Raw genomic sequence first — 25703 nt, 5'->3', positions numbered from 1 at the left:
AACATCAAAGGGATCGGCAGAACGGTTTGGTTCTGCTACAGTGCCCCTCCAAAGGGCCCGGTTTTATCAACCTACAGACCCTGACACTCCCCCCAAATATCTTAGCAGAATCTCCCTCTCCTATATACTTACATACACATCTGTATTACCTTGATTGCCTTAAGTATTTACACCCCATGACTAAATTTAGAGTTTGTGTCACTGGCCTACACACAATACCCCATAATGTCAAAGTGGAATTGTTTTTAGAAATAAATTACAAATAAAAAGCTGAGTCAGTAAGTATTCAAGCCCTTTGTTATGGCAAGCCTAAATAAGCAGTAGAAATGTGCTTATAAAGTCACATAAGTTGCATGGACTCACAGTGTGCAATAACGGTGTTAAACATGATTTTTGAATGATTACCTCAGCTCTGTATCCCACACATGCAATTATTTGTAAGGTCCCTCAGTTGAGTAGTGAATTTCAAATACAGATTCAACCACAAAGACCAGGGAGTTCTTCCAATGCCTTGCAAAGAGCACATATTGATGGGGGGGGGGGGTAGACATTGAATATCCCTTTGAGCACAATGAATATATTAATTACACCTTGGGTGGTGTACTAAGATACAGGCATCCTTCCTAACTCAGTTGCCACAGGTGAAGGAAACCGCTCAGGAATTTCACCATGAGGCCAATGGTGACTCAAACAGTTCCAGAGTAGAAAACTGAGGATGGATCAACAGCATTGTAGTTACTCCTCAATATTAGCCTAAATGACGATTAATAGAACAAAACAAAAAAATATTCCTGTCCTGTTTGCAATAAGGCACTAAAGTAAAAAGGCAAAAAATGTGGCAAAGAAATTAACTTTATTTCCTGAATACAAAGAGTTATGTTTGGGGCAAATCCAAAACAACACATTGAGTACCACTCTTCATATTTCCAAGCATGGGGTGGCTACATCATGTTATCGGTATGCTTGTCATCAGCAAGGACTAAGTTTTTTTTTTAAATATATGGAATACAGCTAAGTACAGGCAAAATCGTAGGGTATAACCTGGTTCACTCAACCTCACCTTTCAGAAGGATAATAACCTAAAACACAAGGCCAAATACAACGAGTGGACACAACATTAGGAACACCTTCCTAATATTGAATTGCACCCCTTTTGCCCTCAGAACATCCTCAATTCGTCAGGGCATGGACTACAAGATGTTGAAAGCGTTCCACAGGGATGCTGGCCCATGTTGACTCCAAAGCTTCCCACAGTTGCGTCAAGTTGGCTGGATGTCCTTTGGGTAATGCACCATTCTTGATACACACGGGAAACTGTTAAGCGTGAAAAATCCAGCAACATTGCAGTTCCTGACACACTCAAACCAGCGCGCCTGGCACCTACTACCATACCCCGTTCAAAGGCACTTAAATCTTTTTTCTTGCTCCTTTACCCTGTGAATGACGCACATACACAATCCATGTTTCAATTATCTAAAGACTTAAAAATCCTTTAACATGTCTCCTCCCATTCATCTACATTGATTGAAGTGGAGTTAACAGGTAACATAAATAAGGGATCATAGCTTTCACCTGGTCAGTCTGTCATGGAAAGAGCATGTGTTCCTAATATTTTGTACACTGTGTATACACTGGTTGCTTACCAAAACAATATTGAATGTTCTTGAATGGCCTAGTTACAGCATTGACTTAAATCGGTTTGAAAATCTATGTCAAGACTTGAAAATGGCTGTTTAGCAATGCTCAAACAACTTGACAATACTTGAAGAATTTAAAAAAGAATAATGCTTACATTTTGTACAATCCAAGTGTGCAAAGCTGTAATCACTGCCAAAGGTGATTCTAACATGTATTTACTCAGGAGTGTTAATACTTATGTAAATTAACATGTATTTCATAAAATATCTGTTTAAACCATTTTGAATTCAGGCTGTAACAAGAAAATGTGGAATAAGTCAAGGGGTATGAATACTTTCTGAAGGCTCTGTAATTTCTACCCGCATGTCATGTGCAACTAGAGGCGAAGGAACTCTAGATCACCTTTACTCCACACACAGAAACACATACAAAGCTCTTCCTCGCCCTTGATTTGGCAAATCTGACCATAACTCTATCCTCCTGATTCCTGCTTACAAGCAAAAACTCAAAACAGGAAGTACCTGTGAAGCGCTCAAAACGGAAGTGGTCCGATGAAGCGGATGCTAAGCTACAGGACAGTTTCGCTAGCGTAGATTAGAATATGTTCAGGGATTCATTAGATGGCATTGAGGTGTTTACCACATCAGTCACCAGCTTCATTAATAAGTGCATCGACGACGTCGTACGCACAGTGACCGTATGCACATATCCCAAACAAAAGCCATGTATTATGGGCAACATTTGCACTGAGGTAAAGGCTAGAGCTGGAGACTAATCCGCACGCTTATTAGAAATCCCGCTACACCCTCCGATGAACCATTAAACAGGCAAAGCGTCAATACAGGATTAAGATCGAATCCTACTACACCGCCTCTGACGCTGGTCGGTTGTGGCAGGGCTTGCAAACGATCATGGATGACAAAGGGAAATTGACCAGTGACGCGAACCTACCAGATGAGCTATATGCCTTCTATGCTCACTTTGAGGCAAGCAACACTGAACCATGCATGAGAGCACCAGCTTTCCTGGACGACTGTGTGATCACGCTCTCCGCAGTGGATGTGAGTAAGACCTTTAACAGGTTAACATTCACAAGGCCGGATTGCCATGACGCGTACTCAGAGTATGCACTGACCAGCTCACAAGTGACTGCATTGCATATTTTCAACCTCTCCCTGACTGTAATACCTGCGTGTTTCAAGCAGACCACTATAGCCCCCGAGCCCAAGAATACCAAGGTAACTTGTGTAAATGACTATCGCCCCGTAGCAGTCACAAATGTAGCCATGAAATGCTTTGAAAGGCAGGTCATGGTCCACACACACACACACCAAGACAGTCGTGAAGAGGACACGACAATGCCGCTTTCCCATCAGGAGGATGAAAAGATTTGGCATGAGCCATCCTCAAAAGGTTCTACAGCCATCCTCAAAAGGTTCTACAGCTGCACCATTGAGAGCATCTTGACTGGCTGCATCACCGCTTGGTATGGCAACTGCTTGGCATCTGACAGCTAGGTGTTACAGAGGGTAGTACGTACAGCCCAGTACATAACTGGGGCAGAGCTCCCTGCCATCCAGTGTCAGAAGGCCCTAAAAACTGTCAGACTCCAGCCACCCAAAGACTGTTCTCTCTGCTACCGCAAGGCAAGTCTGGAACCAATAGGACCCTGAACAGCTTCAACCCCCAAGCCATAAGACTGCTAAATAGTGAGTCTGGATAATTATTTGGTTAACTACTTAACTATCTGCATTGCCCCCTTTTGCACTAACTTTGTCTCATCACATACGCTGCTGCTCCTGTTTAGTCATCATCTGTCACTTTGTTCCTAGTTATATGTACAAATCTACCTGCATTACCTTGTGCCCCTGCACATGGACCCAGTGCTGGTACCCTGTGTATATAGCCAAGTTATTGTTACTCATGTGTATTTATTATTTCACTGTTAGTCTACACCGGTTGTTCACGAACATGTGACGATTACAATTATTTGACATATACTCAAGAAGAAGCCACTCGCATTCTTGTTCTCTGCAGCCTTCATTCTAAATATGACCACATAGTTACACAGCATACCCATGCATCCGTACACGTGAATGTACCAACTTCATTCTTTTGAGGCAATTCATCTGCCTTCTAATGCGGTCTTATTTAGGATCACTGCCGACAACAACGATAATGTCACAAGTATTTATGGCGACCACATGGTACATCTCAAAGACAGAGCACCACCAGGTATTTATAAATCACGTTGCTTTATTTAAATCAGCGGTAGGCAGTTATGCTATGAACAAAAACAAAGAAACGAGGAAAAAAAAAAAGCAACCAAAAATAAGATCCAGCTACAATAACTGCACTTGGCACTGGATGACCGTTGTCAAAAAAGAAAATTATACATACACAATTGTGTAAGTGCCTCCAATATACATATGAAAACCAAAAAAAGAAAACCTTTAAATACCAGCTTTTATGTGGTCTCCATGACACCCAAATTGTTATTAATATTACAAATGTTCAACTCCCCCAACAAATCCCCACCCCTAATGACACCTGATCTAAAAAAAAAAAAATGTATATTCACTGGAGCTGAGACTATGGAGTTCCTACTGGTCTCAGAATGACTTCCTCTCTAAACAGGTTGCGTACGGTTCAGTACGCCCTTAACAACAAGTCCTAGGTCTGATGGATTGTTGAGCACACAATGGTTAAGGATAGACCCTGGGATAGAGATCCTAGACCTGTTGTTGGAGGGCAAACTAACCCAGACCTTAAAAAAAAAAACAATGGACTCGTGTGTCCAACAGCCATGATGAGGACAACACGTCCTCACTCTTTATTTTGAGTAATGCACTGCAAAAGAAACACACAAAACCATACAAATAACATGTCTGACAAAACAAAAGGCAAAACCTCTTCTCCTCCAAAAGGAAAGCGCATCAGCAAAATGAATGTGAACACAAAACGTGACTCCAATTACAAGGCTGAGCAGTCCTCATTGGAATTGAATGCATGGCAAATATTTTGCCATTAGTGGAATGAAATGCCTTTTTTTTTCGTGAGGGAAGGTCAACCGTTTCTTTTTGTAATCACCACATCCCCCTTACGACACACTGTTTGGATATGGGAGTCGGACAAGTGGGCAGGTGGACCCTGTGAGAAGGAGAAACATGCCCCATAAACCACCTGCCCTCTAACCCACCATCATCCCCTGACCTCTCAATGTTAAAACAACCTTAAATTAACCTTGGAGATAAACAGAGTGTGTACCCATTCGTTACGAGGGTCTGAAGAGGAGCAAGCAATCCCCCTGCTGATTAAGACAAAAGACGAAGACAAGCAGAAGGGTGGATTTAAGAAGGGCAGCTTGCCTTTGATGGGGGCCCCTTGTGTACCCTGTGCCCACAACACAGGGGAATCCAACACCCCTCTCTATAAATGAATCCCTAATAATAATTGACTTCACCATTGGGATCGTGTTTTGACAGAATAAGTTGGGCAACATGATTTAAAGTATTCCCAGGAGACGTGTTGTTAGCACCTCATCTATCTCCTCCCACCTCCCCAACCCCACCTAACCCCATCAGTCTGTCCCAGCATGCCCTTGGAGAGAGTGAGTGAGCGAATCTGGGACAGGTGGTAAAAAAAGATGACCGCGTCGAGAAGATGAGGTGAGCGAAAGATGGATATCAAGTGGAGGACGTGGCGGAGGGCGTGGCGGAGGGCGGGAGAGAAGACCAGGGCCGCATCCCAAATTGCACCCCATTCCCTAGATAGTGCACTACTTTTAACCAGACCCCATAGGGTAGTGCACTAAGGGAATAGGGTGCCATTTCAGACTTCGCCCAGACATGTGCATCTTGGAAGGGGTTTATCTGACGGTGACCCCGAGCTTCTCCAGGACACGTATCCCCTTCTCCTGGTACTCCTCCCTCGTCAGCCAGAAGTTGTCCTTGTCCTTCATGATGTCGGCCAGCACGGCCCCGCCCAGGAACACCATGTGCTTGCGCCGAGGGGGGTCCTCGATGCGGATCTTGAATTTCTGCACACGAGCAGGAAAGGAGAGACAGAATAGAAGATAAGGAGAAGGGAAGAGTGTGAGAAGGGAAAACAAGAGCATAAGAGGAGAAATAAGGGGCAAAAGAGGAGAAGGAAAAATGTATGTTGGTGTCTGTTAACCTCAACTAAAAATAGGTGTAAAATCATCTAATAATTACATGAACTGAACCAGCAGGTCTGTCATTGAAAATGCTGAAATGGATATTGTTGCCAAATTGAGCAATCAGTGTGTAACGGAATGAATGAGAAACAATGAGACATTATATTTTAATTTTGTTGTCGAGCGCATGATTTAAACATGGTCCCATGACGAAAATAGTTCACTCTGTGTTTGAAGAAGCACATTGCTTGTGTTGTGTACACTATTTCAATTTAGGGCAACACCGTCACCTGGTGGCCGATGAAATTAATGCAGCGAGAAAATGGATTGTTAAATGTCTGTAAGTAGTTGATCCATCTGTTAAATTCCAAATATTGGACAGTAAAACCTGCACTAAAAATATCAACAATAAAATATGACATGTACTTGAAGCAAGCTACTTCAAAGTAAAGACAAATAGCGTTCGGTGTCTGTCCTCACCGAGAGCTTATCCACGTCTCCCTTCAGCACGCGCTCCAGGTAGAGCTGCTTGAGCTCACGCTCCAGTCGAGAGGGAAGGCCAGGGTACATGGTGGAGCCCCCCGACAGCACTATGTGTTTGTAGAACTCAGACCTGTGGAGAGAAGGAAAAAACATTTAGGGAGAAGACCTGGAGGAAGGAGGAGGAATGGAGAGAAATAAAAGGTGAATAAGAATGGTGACATGGAGCGAGGAAAAGCGAACATTCTGCCACAATGTGTTTGTAGAATTCAGCACTGAGGAGAGAAGGTGAGGATGTTTAGGGGAGAGAAAAGGCGATGTAGAGAATAGAAAAAATACAATATTGAGAATTTTTTGTTGTCGTCATAATTCATCGAGGACTGACCCCATTCGGTCGACTGGTCGGTAGATAGGCTGCTGGTCAAGCAAGATTTCTTTAGTCGAGCAGAGTAGGAAAAAAAGTGTATAGAAATAAAAATCATGGTGTATAAGACACCCGTGTGCCTCTCAGTGCTAGAGGCATCACTACAGACCCTGGTTCGATTCCAGGCTGTATCCCAACCGGCCGTGATTGGGAGTCCCATAGGGCGGCGCACAATTGGCCCAGCGTCGTTCAGGTTAGGGTTTGGCCGTGGTAGGCAGTCATTGTAAATAAGAATTTGTTCTTAACTGACTTGCCTAATTAAATAAAGGTTAAATAAATAAAAACATTTGCAAAGTTAACCAGCATATTGATGTTGAGAACAATGGGATGGAGGCAGCAGAGGAGTTAAGAGACGAGAAAACAGCCCTTACCTTAATTGTCAAAAACAAAGTGAGGAGAGAGGCGATTGATTATAGACCTAATTAAGTTTTTCCCTAACTTAAAATGTGCCTGGCTTAGGGCCTCCCAGGTGGCGCAGTGGTCTAGGGCACTGCATCGCAGCCAGCCGCAACCGGCCTAGCGTTGTCCGGGTTAGGGAGGGTTTGGCCGGTAGGGATATCCTTGCACGCTAATCAAGGACGCCAGGTGCACAGTGTTTCCTCAGACACATTGGTGTGGCTGGCTTCGGGGTTGGATGCACGCTGTGTTAAGAAGCAGTGCGGCATGGTTAAGGTTGTGTTTCGGAGGACGCATGGCTTTCGGGCTCTCTCCCGAGCCCATACGGGAGTTGTAGCGATGAGACAAGATAGTAATTACTTACAATTGGATACCACAAAATTGGGGAGAAAAGGGGGTAAAATAAATAAAAATGTGCCTGGCTTTATAAATCATCCATACAGTCAAGTTTGGACACACCTACTCCTTCAAGGGTTTTTAATTATTTCTACATTGTAGAAACGTTGCCTGCACTCATTGCCTGCATCCGTAATGGGTCTGCGGTCAAACGACCACCCCTCATCACTGTCAAACGCTAAAACACTTCAGCGAGCAGGTCTTTCTAATCGACCTGGCCCGGGTATCCTGGAAGGATATTGACCTCATCCCGTCAGTAGAGGATGCCTGGTTATTCTTTAAAAGTGCCTTCCTCACCATCTTAAATAAACATGCCCCATTCAAAAAAATATAGAACCAGATATCGCCCTTGGTTCTCTCCAGACCCGACTGCCCTTGACCAGCACAAAAACATCCTGTTGCATTCTGCATTAGTATCAAACAGCACCCGCGATATGCAACTTTTCAGGGAAATTAAGAACAAATATACATAGGCAGCTAGGAAAGCTAAGGCTAGCTTTTTCAAGCAGACATTTGCATCCTGTAGCACAAACTCCAAAAAGTTCTGGGACACTACAGTCCATGGAGAATAAGAGCACCTCCTCCCAGCTGCCCACTGCACTGAGGCTAGGAAATACTGTCACCACTGATAAATTCACTATAATTAAGAATTTCAATAAGCATTTTTCTACGGCTGGCCATGCTTTCCACCTGGCTACCCCAATCAACAGCCCTCCACCCCCCACAGCAACTTGCCCAAGCCTCCCCCACTTCTCCTTCACCCAAATCCAGATAGCTGATGTTCTGAAAGAGCTGCAAAATCTGGACCCCTACAAATCAGCCGGACTAGACAATCTGGACCCTCTCTAAAATTATCTGCCGAAATTGTTGTAACCCCTATTACTAACCTGTTCAACCTCTCATATTTCCTGATACTCCCATAGATTGGAAGGCTGCCACAGTCATTCCCCTCTTCAAAAGGGGGACACTCTAGACACAAACTGCTACAGACCGATATCTATTCTACCCTGCCTTTCTAAGGTCTTCGAAAGCCAAGTTAACAAACATATTACCAACCATTTCGAATCCCACCGTACCTTCTCCGCTACGCAATCTGGTTTCATAGCTGGTCATGGGTGAACCTCAGCCACGCTCAAGGTCCTATACAATATCATAACCGCCATTGATAAGCGACATTACTGTGCAGCCGTATTCATAGACCTGGCTAAGGCTTTCAACTCTGTCAATCACAACATTCTTATCGGCAGACTCAACAGCCTTGGTTTCTCAAATGACTGCCTCGCCTGCTTCACCAACTACTTCTCAGATAGAGTTCAGTGTGTCAAATTGGAGGGCCTGTTTGGACCTCTGGCAGTCTCTATGGGGGTGCCACAGGGTTCAATTCTCGGGCCGACTCTTCTCTGTATACATCAATGTCGCCGCTCTTGCTGCTGGTGATTCTTTGATCCATCTCTACGCAGACGACACCATTCTGTATACCTCTGGCCCTTCTTTGGGCACTGTTAACTAACCTCCAGACGAGCTTCAATGCCGTACAACTCTCCTTCCGTGGCCTCCAACTGCTCTTAAATGCAAGTAAAACTAAATGCATGCTCTTCAACCGATTGCTGCCCTCACCTGCCCGCCCGTCCAGCATCACTACTCTGGACGGTTCTGACTTAGGTATTTGTAGTTGTCCACATATTCTAGGTGTCTGGTGACTGTAAACTCTCCTTCCAGACTCACATTAAACATCTAGAATCTGCTTTCTATTTCGCAACACAGCATCCTTCACTCATGCTGCCAAACATACCCTTGTAAAACTGACCACCCTACCGATCCGACTTCGGCGATGTCATTTGCAAAATAGCCTCCAACACTCTACTCAACAAATTGGATGCAGTCTCTCACTGTGCCATCCGTTTTGTCACCAAAGCCCCATATACTACCCACCACTGCGACCTGTACGCCCTCGTTGGCTGGCCCTCGCTTCATACTCGTCGCCAAACCCACTGGCTCCAGGTCATCTACAAGTCTCTGCTAGGTAAAGTCCCCCCTTATCTCAGCTCACTGGTCCCCATAGCAGCACCCACCCATAGCACATGCTCCAGCAGGTATATTTCACTGATCCCCCCCAAAGCCAATTCTTCCTTTGGCCACCTCTCCTTCCAGTTCTCTGCTGCCAATGACTGGAACAAACTGCAAAAATTTCTAAAGCTGGAGACTCACATCTCCCTCACTAGCTTTAATCACTAGCTGTCAGAGCAGCTGTCAGAGCAGCTCACAGATCACTGCACCTGTACATTGCCCATCTGTAAATAGCACATCCAATCTACCTCATTCCAATACTGTATTTATTTATTTTGCTCCTTTGCACCCCAGTATCTCTACTTGCACATTTATCTTCTGCACATTCTACCATTCTAGTGTTTAATTGCTATATTGTAATTACTTCGCCACCATGGCCTATTTATTGCCTTACCTCCCTTATCCTACCTCATTTGCACATGAGGTATATAGACTTTGCTACTGTATTATTGATTGTATGCTTGTTAATTCCATGTGTAACTGTGTTGTTGTATGTCGAACTGCTTTGCTTCATCTTGGCCAGGTCGCAGTTGCAAATGAGAACTTGTTCTCAACTAGGACTACCTGGTTAAATAAAGGTGAAAAAAATCTTTATTTTGACTATTTTCTACATTGTAAAATAATTGTGAAGACATCAAAACTATGAAATAACATATGGAATCATGTAGTAACCAAAAAAGGTGTTAAACAAATCAAAATCTATTTTATAGTTGAGATTCTTCAAATAGCCACCCTTTGCCCTGATGACAGCTTTGCACACTTGGTATTATCTCAACCAGCTTCATGAGGTAGTCACCTGGAATGCTTTTCCAACAGTTCCAACATATGCTGAGCACTTGTTGGCTGCTTTTCCTTCACTCTGCGGTCCAACTCATCCCAACCAGCTCAATAGGGTTGAGGTCAGGTGATTGTGGAGGCCAGGTCATCTGATGCCTCACTCTTTCTTAGTCGATTAGCCCTTACACAGCCTGGAGGTGTACTTTGAGTAATTTACCTGTTGCAGAAAGCTGTGGTAGCCATGCTGGTTAAGTGTGCCTTGAATTCTAAATAGAAATCAGACAGTGTCACCAGCAAAGCACCCCCACACATCCTCCTCCATGCTTCACGGTGGGAACCACACATGCGGAGATAATTTGTTCCCCTACTCTGCATCTCACAAAGACATGGTGGTTGGAACCAAAAATCTGAAATTTCCACAGGTCTAATGTCCATTGCTCATGTTTCTTGGCCCAAGCAAGTCTCTTCTTATTATTGGTGTCCTTCAGTTGTTTCTTTGCAGCAATCCAACGATGAAGGCCTGATTCATGCAGTCTCCTCTGAACAGTTGATATTGAGATGTGTCTGTTACTTGAACTCTGTGAATAATTTATTTGGGCTGCAATCTGAGGTGCAGTTAATTGCTCATTTCTGAGGCTGGTAACTAATGAACTCACCCTCTGCAGCAGAGGTAACTCTGGGTCTTCCTTTCCAGTGGCGGTCCTCATGACAGCCAGTTTCATCATTGCACTTGATGGGTTTTGCAACTGCACTTGAAGAAACGTTCAAAGTTCTTTAAATGTTACAGACTGACTGAGCGTCATGTCTTAAAGTAATGGACTGTTGTTTGGGTCCTGTGTGGCTCAGTCGGTAGAGCATGGCGCTTGCAACGCCAAGCGTCGTGGGTTCGATTCCCGCTGGGGCCACCCATATGTAAAAGTAGTGGCCCCAGCCGACTTGTAAGTCGCTTTGGACAAAAGCGTCTGCTAAATGGGATATATTATATATTATTATATTATTTCTCTTTGCTTATTTGAGCTGTTCTTGCCACAATCTGGACTTGGTCTTTTACCAAATAGGGCTCTCTTCTGTATACCACCCCTACCTTGTCACAACACAACTGATTGGCTCAAATGCATTCATAAATAAATTAGGCACATTTGGGCAGTCGTGACACCAAATTTGGAACAGAAATGCAATGGTTCATTGGATCAGTCTGAAACTTTGCACATACATTGCTGCCACCTAGTGGACAAAATCTAAATTGTGCCTTGGCTAGAATAATACATTATGACCTTTCGCTTGCATTTCAAAGATGGTACAAAAATGTTTTTTCTTTTCTTTTACCAGATCTATTGTGTTATTCTCCTAGATTCCTTTTACAATTCCACAAACTTCAAAGTGTTTCCTTTCAAATGTTCCCAAGAATATTCATATCCTTGCTTCCAGCAGTTAGATTTGGGTATGTCATTTTATTTATTACTTTATTTAACCAGGAAGGGCTCATTGAGATTAAAATCTCTTTTTCAAGAGCGCCCTAGCCAAGATAGGCAGCACCAAGTCATTACAAAAAAATTACAGACAGACATGAAAAACTACAAGTAATCTAGTAAAACCCATTGAATTCACAAGAGTATAAAACAGCAAATTAAAAACAGGTCAGGGAATCAGCCTGAAAATCCTTCATCAGTGATTTAAAAACACCAATCGGGACAAGTTCTTCCAGTTTAAAAGTATTTTGTAAGGCGTTCCAAGACAATGGCGCAGAGTACATAAAAGCCTTTTTACCAAATTCAGTTCGGACATTTGGAACAGTTAGCAGGATAAAGTCCAGCGAATGAAGAGAGTACCCACCACATTTCTGAACAATATAAATGCACAAATAAAAAGGTAGTAAACCCCAAATGGCTTTGTAAATGAAAGTATACCAGTGACTGAGCCTACGAGTGACAAGAGAAGGCCAGCCAACTCTGGTATAAAAAGTGCAGTGGTGCGTAAGGGTTTTGCAGTTTAAAATAAATCTCAAAGTGCCATGGTAAAGGGTGTCAATTGATCTCAAACACTGAGTGGAAGCATTCATATATAAAATATCCCCATAGTCTAGTAAAGGCATAAATGTAGCTGATACCAGCCTCCCTCTGGCTTCAAAAGAAAAACGGGCCTTATTCCTAAAACAAAATCCCAATTTCAGCTTCAATTTTTTTGTAAGTTGTTGAATATGTCATTTAAAAGAGGCCGTCATAAATTAAAATTCCAAGATATTTATATGAGGTTACAACCTCAATCTCCTTGCCCTGACAGGTAGTAATCAGTGAATGTATTTCTTGCATTAGAAAACACCACTAGTTTAGTCAGTATTGAGGATAAGATTCAATTGACACAAGGTATGTTGAACAGTATAAACAGGCGAAAGCTTAGGCGAAAGTGCAAAAAAAAGGAGCCGATCCTTAGAAGGTTTTTAACAAGGAAAGACATTCCACAAATTAACAAGGAACACCTGTTAATTGAAATGCATTCCAGTTGACTAGCTCATGAAGCTGGTTGAACAGACCAAGGGTGGCTTGAACAGACCAAGGGTGGCTTGAACAGACCAAGGGTGGCTTGAACAGACCAAGGGTGGCTTGAACAGACCAAGGGTGGCTTGAACAGACCAAGATTTTTTTTTTTGTCGGGGACAGCCCAGATTCCATCATAGCACTGCACAGTGACAACTAGTGACCTTTGAAGGGTTTTGGCTATGCAGTTCAACGTCATCACTCTTCTCAAGAGCATCCACTCAAAGTCTAGAACGTAAACTAATGAAATGGCAAAAGGAGATGTGAAAGGGAAGGATAGAGGTTTGGAAATTATTAGGTCTCTCACTAGTAAGTAGGGGGAGTCTGTCATGGAGTTACCTGGTGTCGATGTCTGCTGCATTGATGGTGTTGAAGAGGAGCTCTGCCACCCCGACTCCCTCCACGTTGATGAGGTGGGGCTGGAACAGAGCCTCAGGGGCCTCGAACCTTTCCCCTCCCACCTTGATCATCCTGCCGTCGGGGAGCTGGGGACACAGAAAGGGGAACAACATTCACACATCGGAAAGCATTTAGTTGACGTCGAGACAGGACTTTTACATTACATTTACATTTAAGTCATTTAGCAGACGCTCTTATCCAGAGCGACTTACAAATTGGTGAATTCACCTTCTGACATCCAGTGGAACAGCCACTTTACAATAGTGCATCTAAATCATAAGGGGGGGGGGGGGGGTGGTGAGAAGGATTACTTATCCTATCCTAGGTATTCCTTGAAGAGGTGGGGTTTCAGGTGTCTCCGGAAGGTGGTGATTGACTCCGCTGTCCTGGCGTCGTGAGGAGTTTGTTCCACCATTGGGGGCCAGAGCAGCGAACAGTTTTGACTGGGCTGAGCGGGAACTGTACTTCCTCAATGGTAGGGAGGCGAGCAGGCCAGAGGTGGATGAACGCAGTGCCCTTGCTTGGGTGTAGGGCCTGATCAGAGCCTGGAGGTACTGCGGTGCCGTTCCCCTCACAGCTCCGTAGGCAAGCACCATGGTCTTGTAGCGGATGCGAGCTTCAACTGGAAGCCAGTGGAGAGAGCGGAGGAGCGGGGTGACGGAGAGAACTTGGGAAGGTTGAACACCAGACGGGCTGCGGCGTTCTGGATGAGTTGTAGGGGTTTAATGGCACAGGCAGGGAGCCCAGCCAACAGCGAGTTGCAGTAATCCAGACGGGAGATGACAAGTGCCTGGATTAGGACCTGCGCCGCTTCCTGTGTGAGGCAGGGTCGTACTCTGCGGATGTTGTAGAGCATGAACCTACAGGAACGGGCCACCGCCATGATGTTGGTTGAGAACGACAGGGTGTTGTCCAGGATCACGCCAAGGTTCTTAGCGCTCTGGGAGGAGGACACAATGGAGTTGTCAACCGTGATGGCGAGATCATGGAACGGGCAGTCCTTCCCCGGGAGGAAGAGCAGCTCCGTCTTGCCGAGGTTCAATGGACTAATGGCTTTCTTCTGCTGGAACACTGCTAGGGAAATATGAAGGCAATGCTTGGCTAGAGATGGACAATATACAATGTTTGGAACTGGCAACATTAAGAGTCTTTCTCTCTCTGGTCAGATGGAGCCGGCTGACAGACAGTAGGCCTTTTACAGAGCGTGGCGGAACACTATGTGGGAGGGAGCATAAAGGGCCCATTGACGGCTCCAGTCTGGAGTCCAGAGGAGGAAACAGACACCAGGTCAGCACGTGGCGTGGGAGTCTGGGTCGTACAGGAAATGATGTCACGCCCATGGATGGGGAGGGGGAGTCGTTTCTTCAACACTACAGTAGTGCCCTTGTTCCATGCTATGTCCTCCGCCTCTCTCTCCAGGATTTGGGCAAGGAAACAGGGAGGTGCGCCGCCGCCCGCCACACACACGGAAAATTCCGTCCACTCCCTCTACATCACAGGGACTCGCGGTTCACCTCCAACCCCTACCGGCCATCAAACCCGATTTGTGCAAAGTAACCTGGGGACATCCAGAGCTTGGTTCAAGAGATCCTCCCATACTAAATATGACTCCTACTGTTCTAAAATTATAACCTGATCTCCATGATACATTATGTCCACAAGGAGGCAGTGTTACCATATAGCCAGGCCTCAAATACAGATAAATTCTATTATTCTCAGTGTAAAATGGTGTCACCCTTACCAGGCAAGACTAAGGAGAATATGATGCAGTGTTTGGGATGATGAGTTATATATAAAAAGTAATGCATTACATAAACAGATTACTTTTGTAAGTAACTCGTAGCTTTTGAAAATCGGTAATATTATTACAGTTACACTGTCAAACAACGTGTGCATTACTTCCAGAATCATCTCTCTACCGGGCGCATGTTTCCCATGATCCGATCGCAGCTGCTGTCCATAGAAATATATAGAGGGTGCACCTCTGATATATGCCTTTGATCACATCTGTGATAGAAAAGCCTATAGAGGTTTTCCTGTCTAGTGACAAACGTGCCTTCTATACATCTCAATGTACTAGCGGCTCGAGAGAAAGATTTTTTAATGAAAAGATAGGAAATCTGTACAGATGTTTGGCTTACAGTATATATGGCTAATTAAGCAGCCCATATATAGTTCAGCACTTGTCGACTAGCACAGGAAAGCAGCGCCACAGATGAAAGGAGTAACTAGCGATCAAACCTGAGTTAGTAAGTAGCCCATCTTTGGAAGAGCGCACAAGACTCACCTTGCGCCATCCGACACTCAAGCAAACAATTAGATTTTTAAGGTTGTACTACCTAAACTTGTATAATAAGAACTGGAAGTGTAGGACTCGACCAGGATTGAGACCGTGTAGGACTATGTTACTGACCGTGTAGGACTCAACCAGCACGGTGGTCTCCAGCGCCAGTTTCTGCTCCTGCTCGATGTTGTAGCCCACGTAGCACAGCTTCTCCTTCATCATGCGCACCGTCTCAAAGTCCGCCGAGTGGTTGAAGGCGTAGCCCCTCAGCAACAGCAGCTGGATAAAGGTCAGAGGTAAGGGATGTTGTTTGGTTGGTTTGCAGATATCTCAGTTGTAAAGGATTGCAAAACACATTTAAAAAGACTCTAATACTCTTTAAATCGTCACTTTTCTTAAAATCACAAATCTTAACATGAAATAATGAACAGGCGTGGTTTACAGTCAACTGCTTTCCACTAGCAAGTCATCAGACATAGTCATGAGGGAATCACCCCCTAGTTAGTTCCTCCTAGGCTCTTGCGTAGATTTGAAAGAATTAGGCTATATGGTTAGAAATATATATGGTAGTAGCTCCAATGGGCAAGGCTCAATATCCATCATTGAATAACGCACTGTCTTCCCATATCTACACATGCCTCGGGGCTAGGAGTGGTTTCTGAACAGGACATTCTAAGACAGTCACGTGTGGGGAATGAGGGTGTACCTTGATGAGGTAGCGCGTGATGTCTCGTCCTGCAATGTCCAGGCGTCTGGTCAGGTGGGGCAGGGAGAAGCCTTCGTACACGGGGCAGATGTGGGTGACGCCATCACCAGAGTCCACCACCACGCCCGTCAGGAGACCTACATTTTTTTTTTTTTACAAAAAACACAGCAGTGCCAACAGAATAGGGCCAGTGAGAAAACACATCCACCGTTTCCAAATCCCATATCAACATTAGACCATGTCATTACTCGTTTGAAATGGAAAGCTTTTTATTCATTGTTATTACCGATTTCTTGGTGTCAAGAGTTTTCCATCATAATACTGTATATTGGTTCAATATCAAACAAATGCTTAGGCCAATGACAATAGAGAACAACAAGAAGTGTACAGCTACGTATTCAACTACGTGCTGCTGCATATTCAACTCGCCTCCTGCCACTGAAATGGTCACACATTAGCACAGCTTGTTTCATCCCACAGCTGTGCTTATTTTTTTTACCAGAGAAAGACCTCGATGTTACAAATACAATCAGTACAGTACAAATGGAAGCACTTTATTTGACGATACTAGGTATTTACTACAGTAGGAAAGGATGTGGTATCAATGGGTACTTTCTGATACTTACTTCAAATAATTGGTAACTATCTGGTACCAAATCAATTGTTTTAATTTGTTTCTCAAAGAAACAAACAAGAAACTCATTAGGTTATTAACTAATAACCATTTTAAAATGTAAAGTAAATGTCTGGTACTTTCTGTCCCGGAAAATAAAGTCCAAAATAATTGTTGCTACCATGGTAGAAACGTAGCCAAAGCAAATTACCGGGTATAATCTCCTACATTCCTCCATGTGTTCTGAAAGGTACTTTAAATTGCAATTTGTTGGAATGAAATCTCAAGTACCCAGTGTTCTTCACTGGTTTTGGGTGTCCTACCTTCCTTCTAGTGGCCGTGTTTTGTTTTAAAGAACCTACCTTGAGCATAGAGTGTGAGCACAGCCTGGATGGCTATGTAAACCCCAGAGAACTGGTACGTCTCAAACATCACCTAGGAAAGAGGTGGGGAGTGCGAGAGTATGTCACTGGAATGTGTAGTTACTGCAACAACAAAGAATCTGTGCATTTATAGTTAAACAGTAACTTAGCATCTAGCTAATACAAATGAGCTTTGTTTTTGCATTTGGCAATGCTAGGAAAACCGCAACAAATCTAACCTCAACTTCCACTCAAAGGAATAGACCTCCATGTTCATAAACCTGAAGTTTAAATGGGTGAAAAGGACTTATTCTCAAAGAACTTAGCCATGGCTGGCCCCCACACAGAGGGCAGCCTGAATCATTAATAACAGTGGCTTGACTGACTCCCACTGAGGAGCTGTCGCCAGGCAGCAGATCTGGGTTCAAATAGCATTTCAAGTCTTTCAAATACTTTAGCTGTGGTTGATTGACCTGGCCTTGCACAATGGAAGCAATGGAGTAGTCCCAAAAATGCAATGTCCACCCATGTGAAACTCCAGACAGGCTCAAACTCAAACTCAATCAAATACTCGTTGAAACCAGGTCTACCAGGCAGTGTTGCTGCCTTAGTCACAATGACTGACAAGTTGCAACTCCAAGATGCACCTCCTTTTTGGGAGCACTACTGCCTCCTCGGCACAGAGCATCACTGTTATGACTGATGAATCATTTAAGATCCACAATGGAACCGTATAAAAGGCCTTACAAGAGATCTCCTCCAGCCGTTCCGGGTACACTCCAGAATACACACTTTCAAAACTAAAGCATGTTAATGAAATTGTCCTCTGACAACATATTTAGTAGTTGTGGGTTAACAAAAAGAAACACTTAAAAAAAATGTATTACGCACCTCAATGATCTTCTCGCGGTTCTTGGTTGGGTTCATAGGCGGCTCGGTGAGCAGGATCTTGCAGTTGCGCGAGTCGATGTTGAGCTTCTCAGGACCAAAGGTATAGTCCCACAGGTGCTTCATGTCATCCCAGTTCCTCACGATGCCGTTCTCCATGGGGTAGTTCACCTCCAGCATGGAGCGCAGCTCGCTCGCCTCATCCCCCACCATCAGGTCCTGGGGAAGGAGGGGATAAAGATCAGAGTTTCTCAGACTAGGGTCAGAAAGAGGGCGTGACTTTTTAAAATGAACCCACCGTTTAGGAGGGACCCCAATAGTGCAGTAGCCACTGAATATTACTGCATAGAAAAGTTGCAGTGTCCACCACCCAAGTCATTGACGTACCACAGCAACAAACCGTGTCAATGCCGACTGACCACAGCTATACAACAAAAAAGGAGGATGGAAAGCTCTGGGTAAGAAGGTAATGTCGTCCCAAAAGGACATCCACCATCTTAAAATGCTCTACAGAACAAACTTAAAGAACTTCCCTAAAAGGGACATTTGCATACCACAATAAAAAAGTAAAACATCACTTATTATAGTAGCAGTCAACATCTAGTTATTCTGCGGGCATGTTGCTTTTAGTGATCTGACGATACTTTCAGCCCTGCTCCAGAGAACAGGCGGTAGATAAGGCAACTTTAGATAGACATTCCAGCCATACAGTCAGAGCACACTGCTAGTAGAACGGAATCCATTTGGTTAACTGGGATGCAGATCCTATTGAAAATGTCTAGAACCTATAGTATAGGCAAACTCAGAATAGGCTTGACTGTCTACCGCCCAACAAACAGGTCACTCATAATGGCAGAGAACTGCATTGGTAAACTCATGCTCAATGTGGAAGTTATGAGGAGGCTTGCAAGTTTCTTTTAACATGAGAAGCTACAGCAGACAACATGTTCCCCTTCTCATGATGATCTCTCTACTATTGATATCAATCCAAAATTAAATCTAGAATCGGCTTCCTATTTCGCAAGAAAGCCTCCTTCACTCATGCTGCCAAACATACCCTCGTAAAACTGACTATCCTGCCGATGCTTGACTTCGGCAATGTCATTTACAAAATAGCCTTCAACACCACTCAGCAAATTGGATGCAGTCTATCACAGTGCCATCTTTTTTGTCACCAAAGCCCCATATACAGTTGAAGTCAGAATTTTACATACACCTTAGCCTAATACATTTAAACTCAGTTTCACAATTCCTGACATTTAATCCTAGTAAAAATTCCCTGTCTTAGGTCAGTTAGGATCACCACTTTATTTTAAGAATGTGAAATGTCAGAATAATAGTAGAGAAAATTATTAGTCTTTCATCACATTCCCAGTGGGTCAGAAGTTTACATGCTACCAAATACTAATTGAGTGTATTGCTTTTAAAAATGGTTTAACTTGGGTCAAACGTTCCGGGTAGCCTTCCACAAGCTTCCCACAATAAGTAGGGTGAATTTTGGCCCATTCCTCCTGACAGAGCTGGTGTAACTGAGTCAGGTTTGTAGGCCTCCTTGCACACACACGATTTTTCAGTTCTGCTCACAAATTTTCTATGGGATTGAGGTCAGGGCTTTGTGATGGCCACTCCAATACCTTGACTTTGTTGCCCTTAAGCCATTTTGCCACAACTTTGGAAGTATGCTTGGGGTATTTGTCCATTTGGAATTTTATTTCATCAGACCAGAGGACATTTCTCCAGAAAGTACGATCTTTGTCCCCATGTGCAGTTGCAAACCGTAGTCTAGCTTTTTTCGGTTTCGGAGCAGTGGCTTCTTCCTTGCTGGGCAGCCTTTCAGGTTATGTCAAAGTAGGACTCGTTTTACTGTGGAGGTAGATACTTTTGTACCCGTTTCCTCCAGCATCTTCACAAGGTCCTTTGCTGTTGTTCTGGGATTGATTTGCACTTTTCCCACCAAAGTACGTTCATCTCTAGGAGACAGAACGCGTCTCCTTCCTGGGCGGTATGATGGCTGTGGGGTCCCATTGTGTTTATACTTGCGTACTATTGTTTGTACAGATGAACTTGGTACCTTCAGGCATTTGGAAATTGCTACCAAGGATGAAACAGACTTGGAGAACAACAATTTATTTTCTGAGGTCTTGGCTGATTTCCCCATGATGTCAAGCAAAGAGGCACTGAGTTTGAAGGTAGGCCTTGAAATACAGCTACTGGTCCACCTCCAATAGGCTAATTGACATAATTTGAGTCAATCAGAAGTTTCTAAAGCCATTACACAATTTTCTGGAATTGTCCAAGCTGTTTAAAGGCACAGTCAACTTAGTGCATGTACACTTTGGACCCACTGGAATTGTGACACAGTTCATTATAAGTGAAATAATCTGTCTGTAAACAATTGTTGGAAAAATTACTTGTGTCATGCACACAGTAGATGTCCTAACAGACTTTTCAAAACTATAGTTTGTTAACAAGAAATTTGTGGAGTGGTTGAAAAACGAGTTTTAATGACTCCAACCTAAGTGTATGTAAACTTCCGACCTCAACTGTACTACCCACCATTGTGACCTGTATGCTCTCGATGGCTGGTCCTCAATACATATTCGTTGCCAAACCCACTAGTTCCAGGTCATCTGTAAGTCTTTGCTAGGTAAAGCTCCGCCTTATCTCAGCTCACCATAGCAACACCCACCAGTAGCACCGCTCCAGCAGGTATATTTCACTGGTCATCCCCAAAGCAAACACCTTATTTTGGCCGCCTTTCCTTCCAGTACTCTGCAAATCCAGTAAATCACTGAAGTTGGAGACTTATATTTCCCTCACTGCTTTCAAGCATCGGCTGTCAGAGCAGCTTACCGATCGCTGCAGCTGTACACAGCCCATCTGTAAATAGCCCATCCAACCAATTATCTACCTTATCCCATATTTGTTTTTTTTCTGCTCTTTTGCACACCAGTATTTCTACTTGCACATCCTCATCTGCACATTATCACTCCAGTGTTAATTGCTAAATTGTAATTACTTCGCCACTATAGCCTATTTATTGCATTACCTCCTTACTTCATTCGCACACACTGTATACAGATCTTCCATTGTGTTTATGACTGTACATGTGTTTATCCCATGTGTAGCAGCAGCAGGTAGCCTAGCGGTTAGAGCGTTGGACTAGTAACCGGAAGGTTGCTAGATTGAATCCCCAAGCTGACAAGCTAAAAAAAAAATGTGTTGTTATGCCCCTGAACAAGGCAGTTACCCCACTGTTCCTAGGCCGTCATTGTAAATAATAATTTGTTCTTAACTGAATTGCTTAGTTAAATAAAATAAAAAGTAACTTGTTTTTGTCTCACTGCTTTGCTTTATCTTGGCCAGATCGCAGTTGTAAATTAGAACTTGTTCACAACTGGCCTACCTGGTTAAATAAAGGTGAAACAAAAATACATTTGAATTTTTTTTTTAATTGCTGTTTCCTTCTGCAACTGCTTGTATGTACACAAGACCATGAATGTCTGTCAGTGTTCAGACCACTGTATTTAACATGTTTTTTTGTTTTTTTTTACAAATCAACAAGGGGTAAAACAGTTTGTAAGGTTAGCCAGAACACCATTTCATCACAGAAAACCGGGGAAAGAGTAGTAGAGAGGGAATGAGGAAGCAATGCCAAACAATTAACAGAAAAAGAAAAGGACCATTCTTGTCGGAGAGATGACGAGTGTAGCCATTTCATTGTCCGAGTAGACAGCAGGGGCCCATGAAACTGCAAACATACACACTTACCATCTTTCCGTTATTCTACCTCAACAGGAAAAAACGAGGAGAGGTGGGAGGAAGAGAGGGATGAAGCAGAGGGTCAGAAGATAGAACAGAGAGAGAGGACAGAGGAGCCAAGGACAGAGGTGAATCAGTGTGTGTCCTACAAAAACCACCCATCCTCTCATATAATGCTGCAATGTTATCAAAGGTGATTGTTAATGTGTAACGCCCTGATAGCAAGACTAGGTGTGACATCTAGGCTAAATCAACAAATCATGCCCTACATCCCAAAAGGAATCCTATTCCCTATGCAGTGCACTACCTTTGATCAGGGCCCATAGGGTTAAAAGTAACTATGTAGGGTATAGGGTGCCATTTGGGACTCAGCCAGCAATGGTAAATATTAGCCTATTGTTTCCCATAGGGAACAGTGTGTTGGATTGTTGGATTTCCAGAGGACACTCAATGGAGGAAATATTTTTTTTAAACTCTTCAACTCTACTATGAAAAACTAAACTCAAACGGCCGGTTTCCCAAACACATATTAAGGCTAGTCCTGGAATAAAGCACTGTCAACTAAGAATCTCCATTGAAATAGCTTCTTTGTCCAGGATAAGTGTTGCTCCAAAAAAAGTACACAGTGGAGAGACTAAGCAAAATGTAATCTAACAAAGTAGCGTAAATCAAAAGATGTGCTCCATTTTCCCGCTAGGTCTACATGTTCTGAAAAAGAAGAACTTAAAAACTAGTCGGGCGGCAGGTAGCCTAGTGGGGCGGCAGGTAGCCTAGCAGTTAAGAGCGTTGGACTCGTAACCAAGCAGGCAAGGTAGAAAAAAACTGCAGTTTGGCCCTTGAGCAAGGCAGTTAACCCCCTCGATGACGTCGATTAAGCCCCCCCCCCCGCACCTCTCTGTTTCAGAGGGGGTTGGGTTAAAAGTGTAAAACAACGCATTCAAATACATATTTTTGTCTAGATATCAAAGGGATTTAACACTCATGTGAAGTAAACAAGTGAGGTTACCTTGATCTCAATGTTTCCCACTTTAGCTGTGGAGCGAATGATTGGCCTGCCAACCAATGCAGGGAAAATGTGCTCTGGGAAGTTGGAGCCTGCATAGCCACACTTCACAAACTAGGATTAAAGGGAAAGACAAAGGGAACGGTCAGTGACAAACATTATTTTTGGCAAATAACATAGGACATAAATACATTTTCATAGGACACAGAATGACAAAATTAATAGAGATTAATAATAGCCCTATAGCAAAATACTAGAAATTGGATCAAAGCATTTATCCCAGACTCCTTTAAAAGAAAACCTTTTAGTCCATTAACTCTGACATAACCTAGCCTGATCGATAATGCAGTAATGTACTTGTCTTGTTTATTAGGCAGAAGTTAGAGCCTTCTCTACTTTCTCTGAGTCACATGGTGCTGTTTGAGTTGCCACTAGGTACAGATTTCAAATCAGCTTGCCCTGACCAAATCCTAACCATTAGTGGGGGAAATGCACAACTGACAAAATACCAGCCCCAGCAACTCCACCCTACTTTGTTTGTGAACACTCTCAGAGGGGTTACAGAGAAAGTTACAGCATTGGTAGTGTTATCATCCCACAATCACTACCTGACGTGCAGCATGCTTAGGAAGTTACGTAGACAACCTATGCGGAGAATGTCATTCAAACCTGTTAGGTTGTACTGTGCGTTTGCTTCGAGGAATAGCCTAGCGCTTGAATCGATACGAGCGCTTTTCCCCATGCATGTTTAAAATTCAATGGGCTTTCTTTGGGCCTACATAACGATTAATCGTCCTTCTTTCACCTACGTTACATAACTGACCACATCTCATTCTCAACCGTCCGGTAAGAAGAATAAAATAAGTGTATGACATGCATCATCAAGTAGACAACACATCATCAGCTCAGAGAGGAAGAGGTTACTCAAAGACAATAATAAAAACAGGAGGTAGGCTAGTGTACAGCATGTCCCATTTTATTCACAGTGTGAAAACAAAGGCTGTAAGCAGCGTAGTTTCTTTGCGGTGGGTAGCTGGAGAGAGACTGAGTCAGCTAACCACTGAATGGAACAGAAACCAAATAAACAGCATAAAAAGATATTATTTAGCCAGATAATACATTCATCCAAGGTAAAATGTTGGAGGTGAAAACGAAATTAAATTGAAATGTATTTGTCAATTTTAACCGGGTGACTCATGTTTGCAAACATATTTTACAAGAGAGTGGCAATAGATCTGATAACTCCTTACATGGAAGAATGGTTTCTGACTTCCTCACTGTACAAGAATGATGCATGCGCAGTATCTACTGCTCGAGACAAGTTTAATTGCTTAACTCGCCTTGGTCAACAGTTGGTAGCAATACTTTAATTGTGATACGTGTTTGTTGCTGCCTGGTTTAGTAAAACTATATGTGCAAATCCTCATACATTTACTCAACAGACAATGCAACAATGTAGCAGTGTAAAATACTTGTTACAAGTTCAAATAAGTTTCGGTGAGGGCGGGAATACAGATAGATGCTGGATCATCGTTCTTTGTGAACTACACCAAATAGTATCTAAAAATTTGGAGTTACTGAATAAAACGCAATAGATCACGTCATTTCCTTGCAATTAACAATGACGCAACTTCTTACAGAGAGCCTTGTAAGTTTGAGCTAAAAATCAAATTGAAGTAAGGGATGGAAATGTAGGGTAATGATGTCTGACGAAGAAATAAAAGATATAGCTACATGTGGCCGAACACGATATTTAAGTGTTCTCTTGTGCAAGCTATGAAACAACAAGACTGGGATTTGCAACGTTGAATGCTAGCTATCGATCTTGCTGGCCAGCCACCGAACTAGCTCGAGACGATTCGAGTTCGCAATGTCAGCCGACAGCTGCGATAACAATACTTAAGGCTACTCCCACTGATTCACGAATTCGAGGAAACAATCGGTACTCTAAACATTCCACCGACCGATGTTAACCTTGCCACCTCTAATTGACAGATGCATCAACCTCAGTGAATGCATAACTAATTGACAAGCTGACAGATACATTCACCCAGACCGTGGCTACACAACAAGCTAGCAATGAAACGAGCTACTTCCTGTTCCTCCCCATCTCGTCTCCTCTGCCAAAATGCACAGCACAAAAGCCGGAACGCTCATAATTTGACGATAGAACACGGTCTGTTTGTAAACTTACCCCGGTCCCATTGTCGCAAACCACCACTTTTCTTCCCTGGCTGTCCATTTTCTCGGAATACAGAAACCAGCAGCCCTCCTTTGCACAACTTTCTTCGGCAAGGCGGAAACCACCACCCCGGCTCTAGCAAAGGGCTTCTTCCGGAATGTATGACACATGCCCATATAATTTACACACCTATCAGGGTAGAGATAGCAAAGAAATTCAGCCAATAACATATGGCAACGCCTTTCCATACACCTTTCTATTCGACAATCACAATGATTGACAGTGTCGTGTCAATCAGAATGTTGAAATATCCGTAATGCAAGCTTTATCAATACATTTAGGTGCAGGCCTGGTGGGCCTACGCCCAAAACAGTTAAGTTGATCGATCTATGTCGAGGGAGGAGCAGATATTTTTTCTTATATGACAATGAAATATTCTTATGATTACTGTAAAATGTGTTGGCACCTTCAATTCTTGCACATTTTCTCAGAAAAAATATATTTCAACCATAAAGAATGATAGAGGCCTCTAGTGGCCAACTTCATTAGCTGATCCACATCACCAACAAACTATCATGGTCCAAACACACTAAGACAGTTGTGAAGAGGGCACAACAAAGCCTATTTCCCCTCAGG

General features: G+C 43.4%; 1 protein-coding gene across 1 annotated transcript; it reads right to left on the bottom strand.

Moving 5' to 3' along the window:
• Positions 1–3874: 3874 nt before the first annotated feature.
• LOC135539384 (actin-related protein 2-A-like) lies at positions 3875–25224 on the bottom strand. The gene is made up of 9 exons (XM_064965234.1): positions 25080–25224; positions 22889–22999; positions 18124–18339; positions 17233–17305; positions 16258–16394; positions 15681–15830; positions 13208–13353; positions 6275–6407; positions 3875–5677 (listed from the first exon to the last, which is right to left on the bottom strand). The coding sequence occupies exons 1-9, from the start codon at positions 25125–25127 to the stop codon at positions 5507–5509; spliced, it is 1185 nt and encodes a 394-aa protein (XP_064821306.1). The 5' UTR covers positions 25128–25224; the 3' UTR covers positions 3875–5506.
• Between the last annotated feature and the right edge of the window lie 479 nt (positions 25225–25703).

This window comes from Oncorhynchus masou, chromosome 5, assembly GCF_036934945.1.
Source record: "Oncorhynchus masou masou isolate Uvic2021 chromosome 5, UVic_Omas_1.1, whole genome shotgun sequence".
Classification (NCBI taxonomy): domain Eukaryota; kingdom Metazoa; phylum Chordata; class Actinopteri; order Salmoniformes; family Salmonidae; genus Oncorhynchus; species Oncorhynchus masou.
This window is presented reverse-complemented; position numbering and strand designations above follow the sequence as displayed.

Bases quoted from the DNA above. Each gene is read 5' to 3' on its own strand.
- LOC135539384 (XM_064965234.1), bottom strand. From the start codon at position 25,127: ATGGACAGCCAGGGAAGAAAAGTGGTGGTTTGCGACAATGGGACCGGG. The intron at 17,306-18,123 runs GTGCGTAATACA...CCTCTTTCCTAG, and splicing joins ACCGCGAGAAGATCATTGAG to GTGATGTTTGAGACGTACCA. The intron at 6,408-13,207 runs GTAACTCCATGA...TTCTCTCCACAG, and splicing joins GCAGCAGACATCGACACCAG to GTCTGAGTTCTACAAACACA.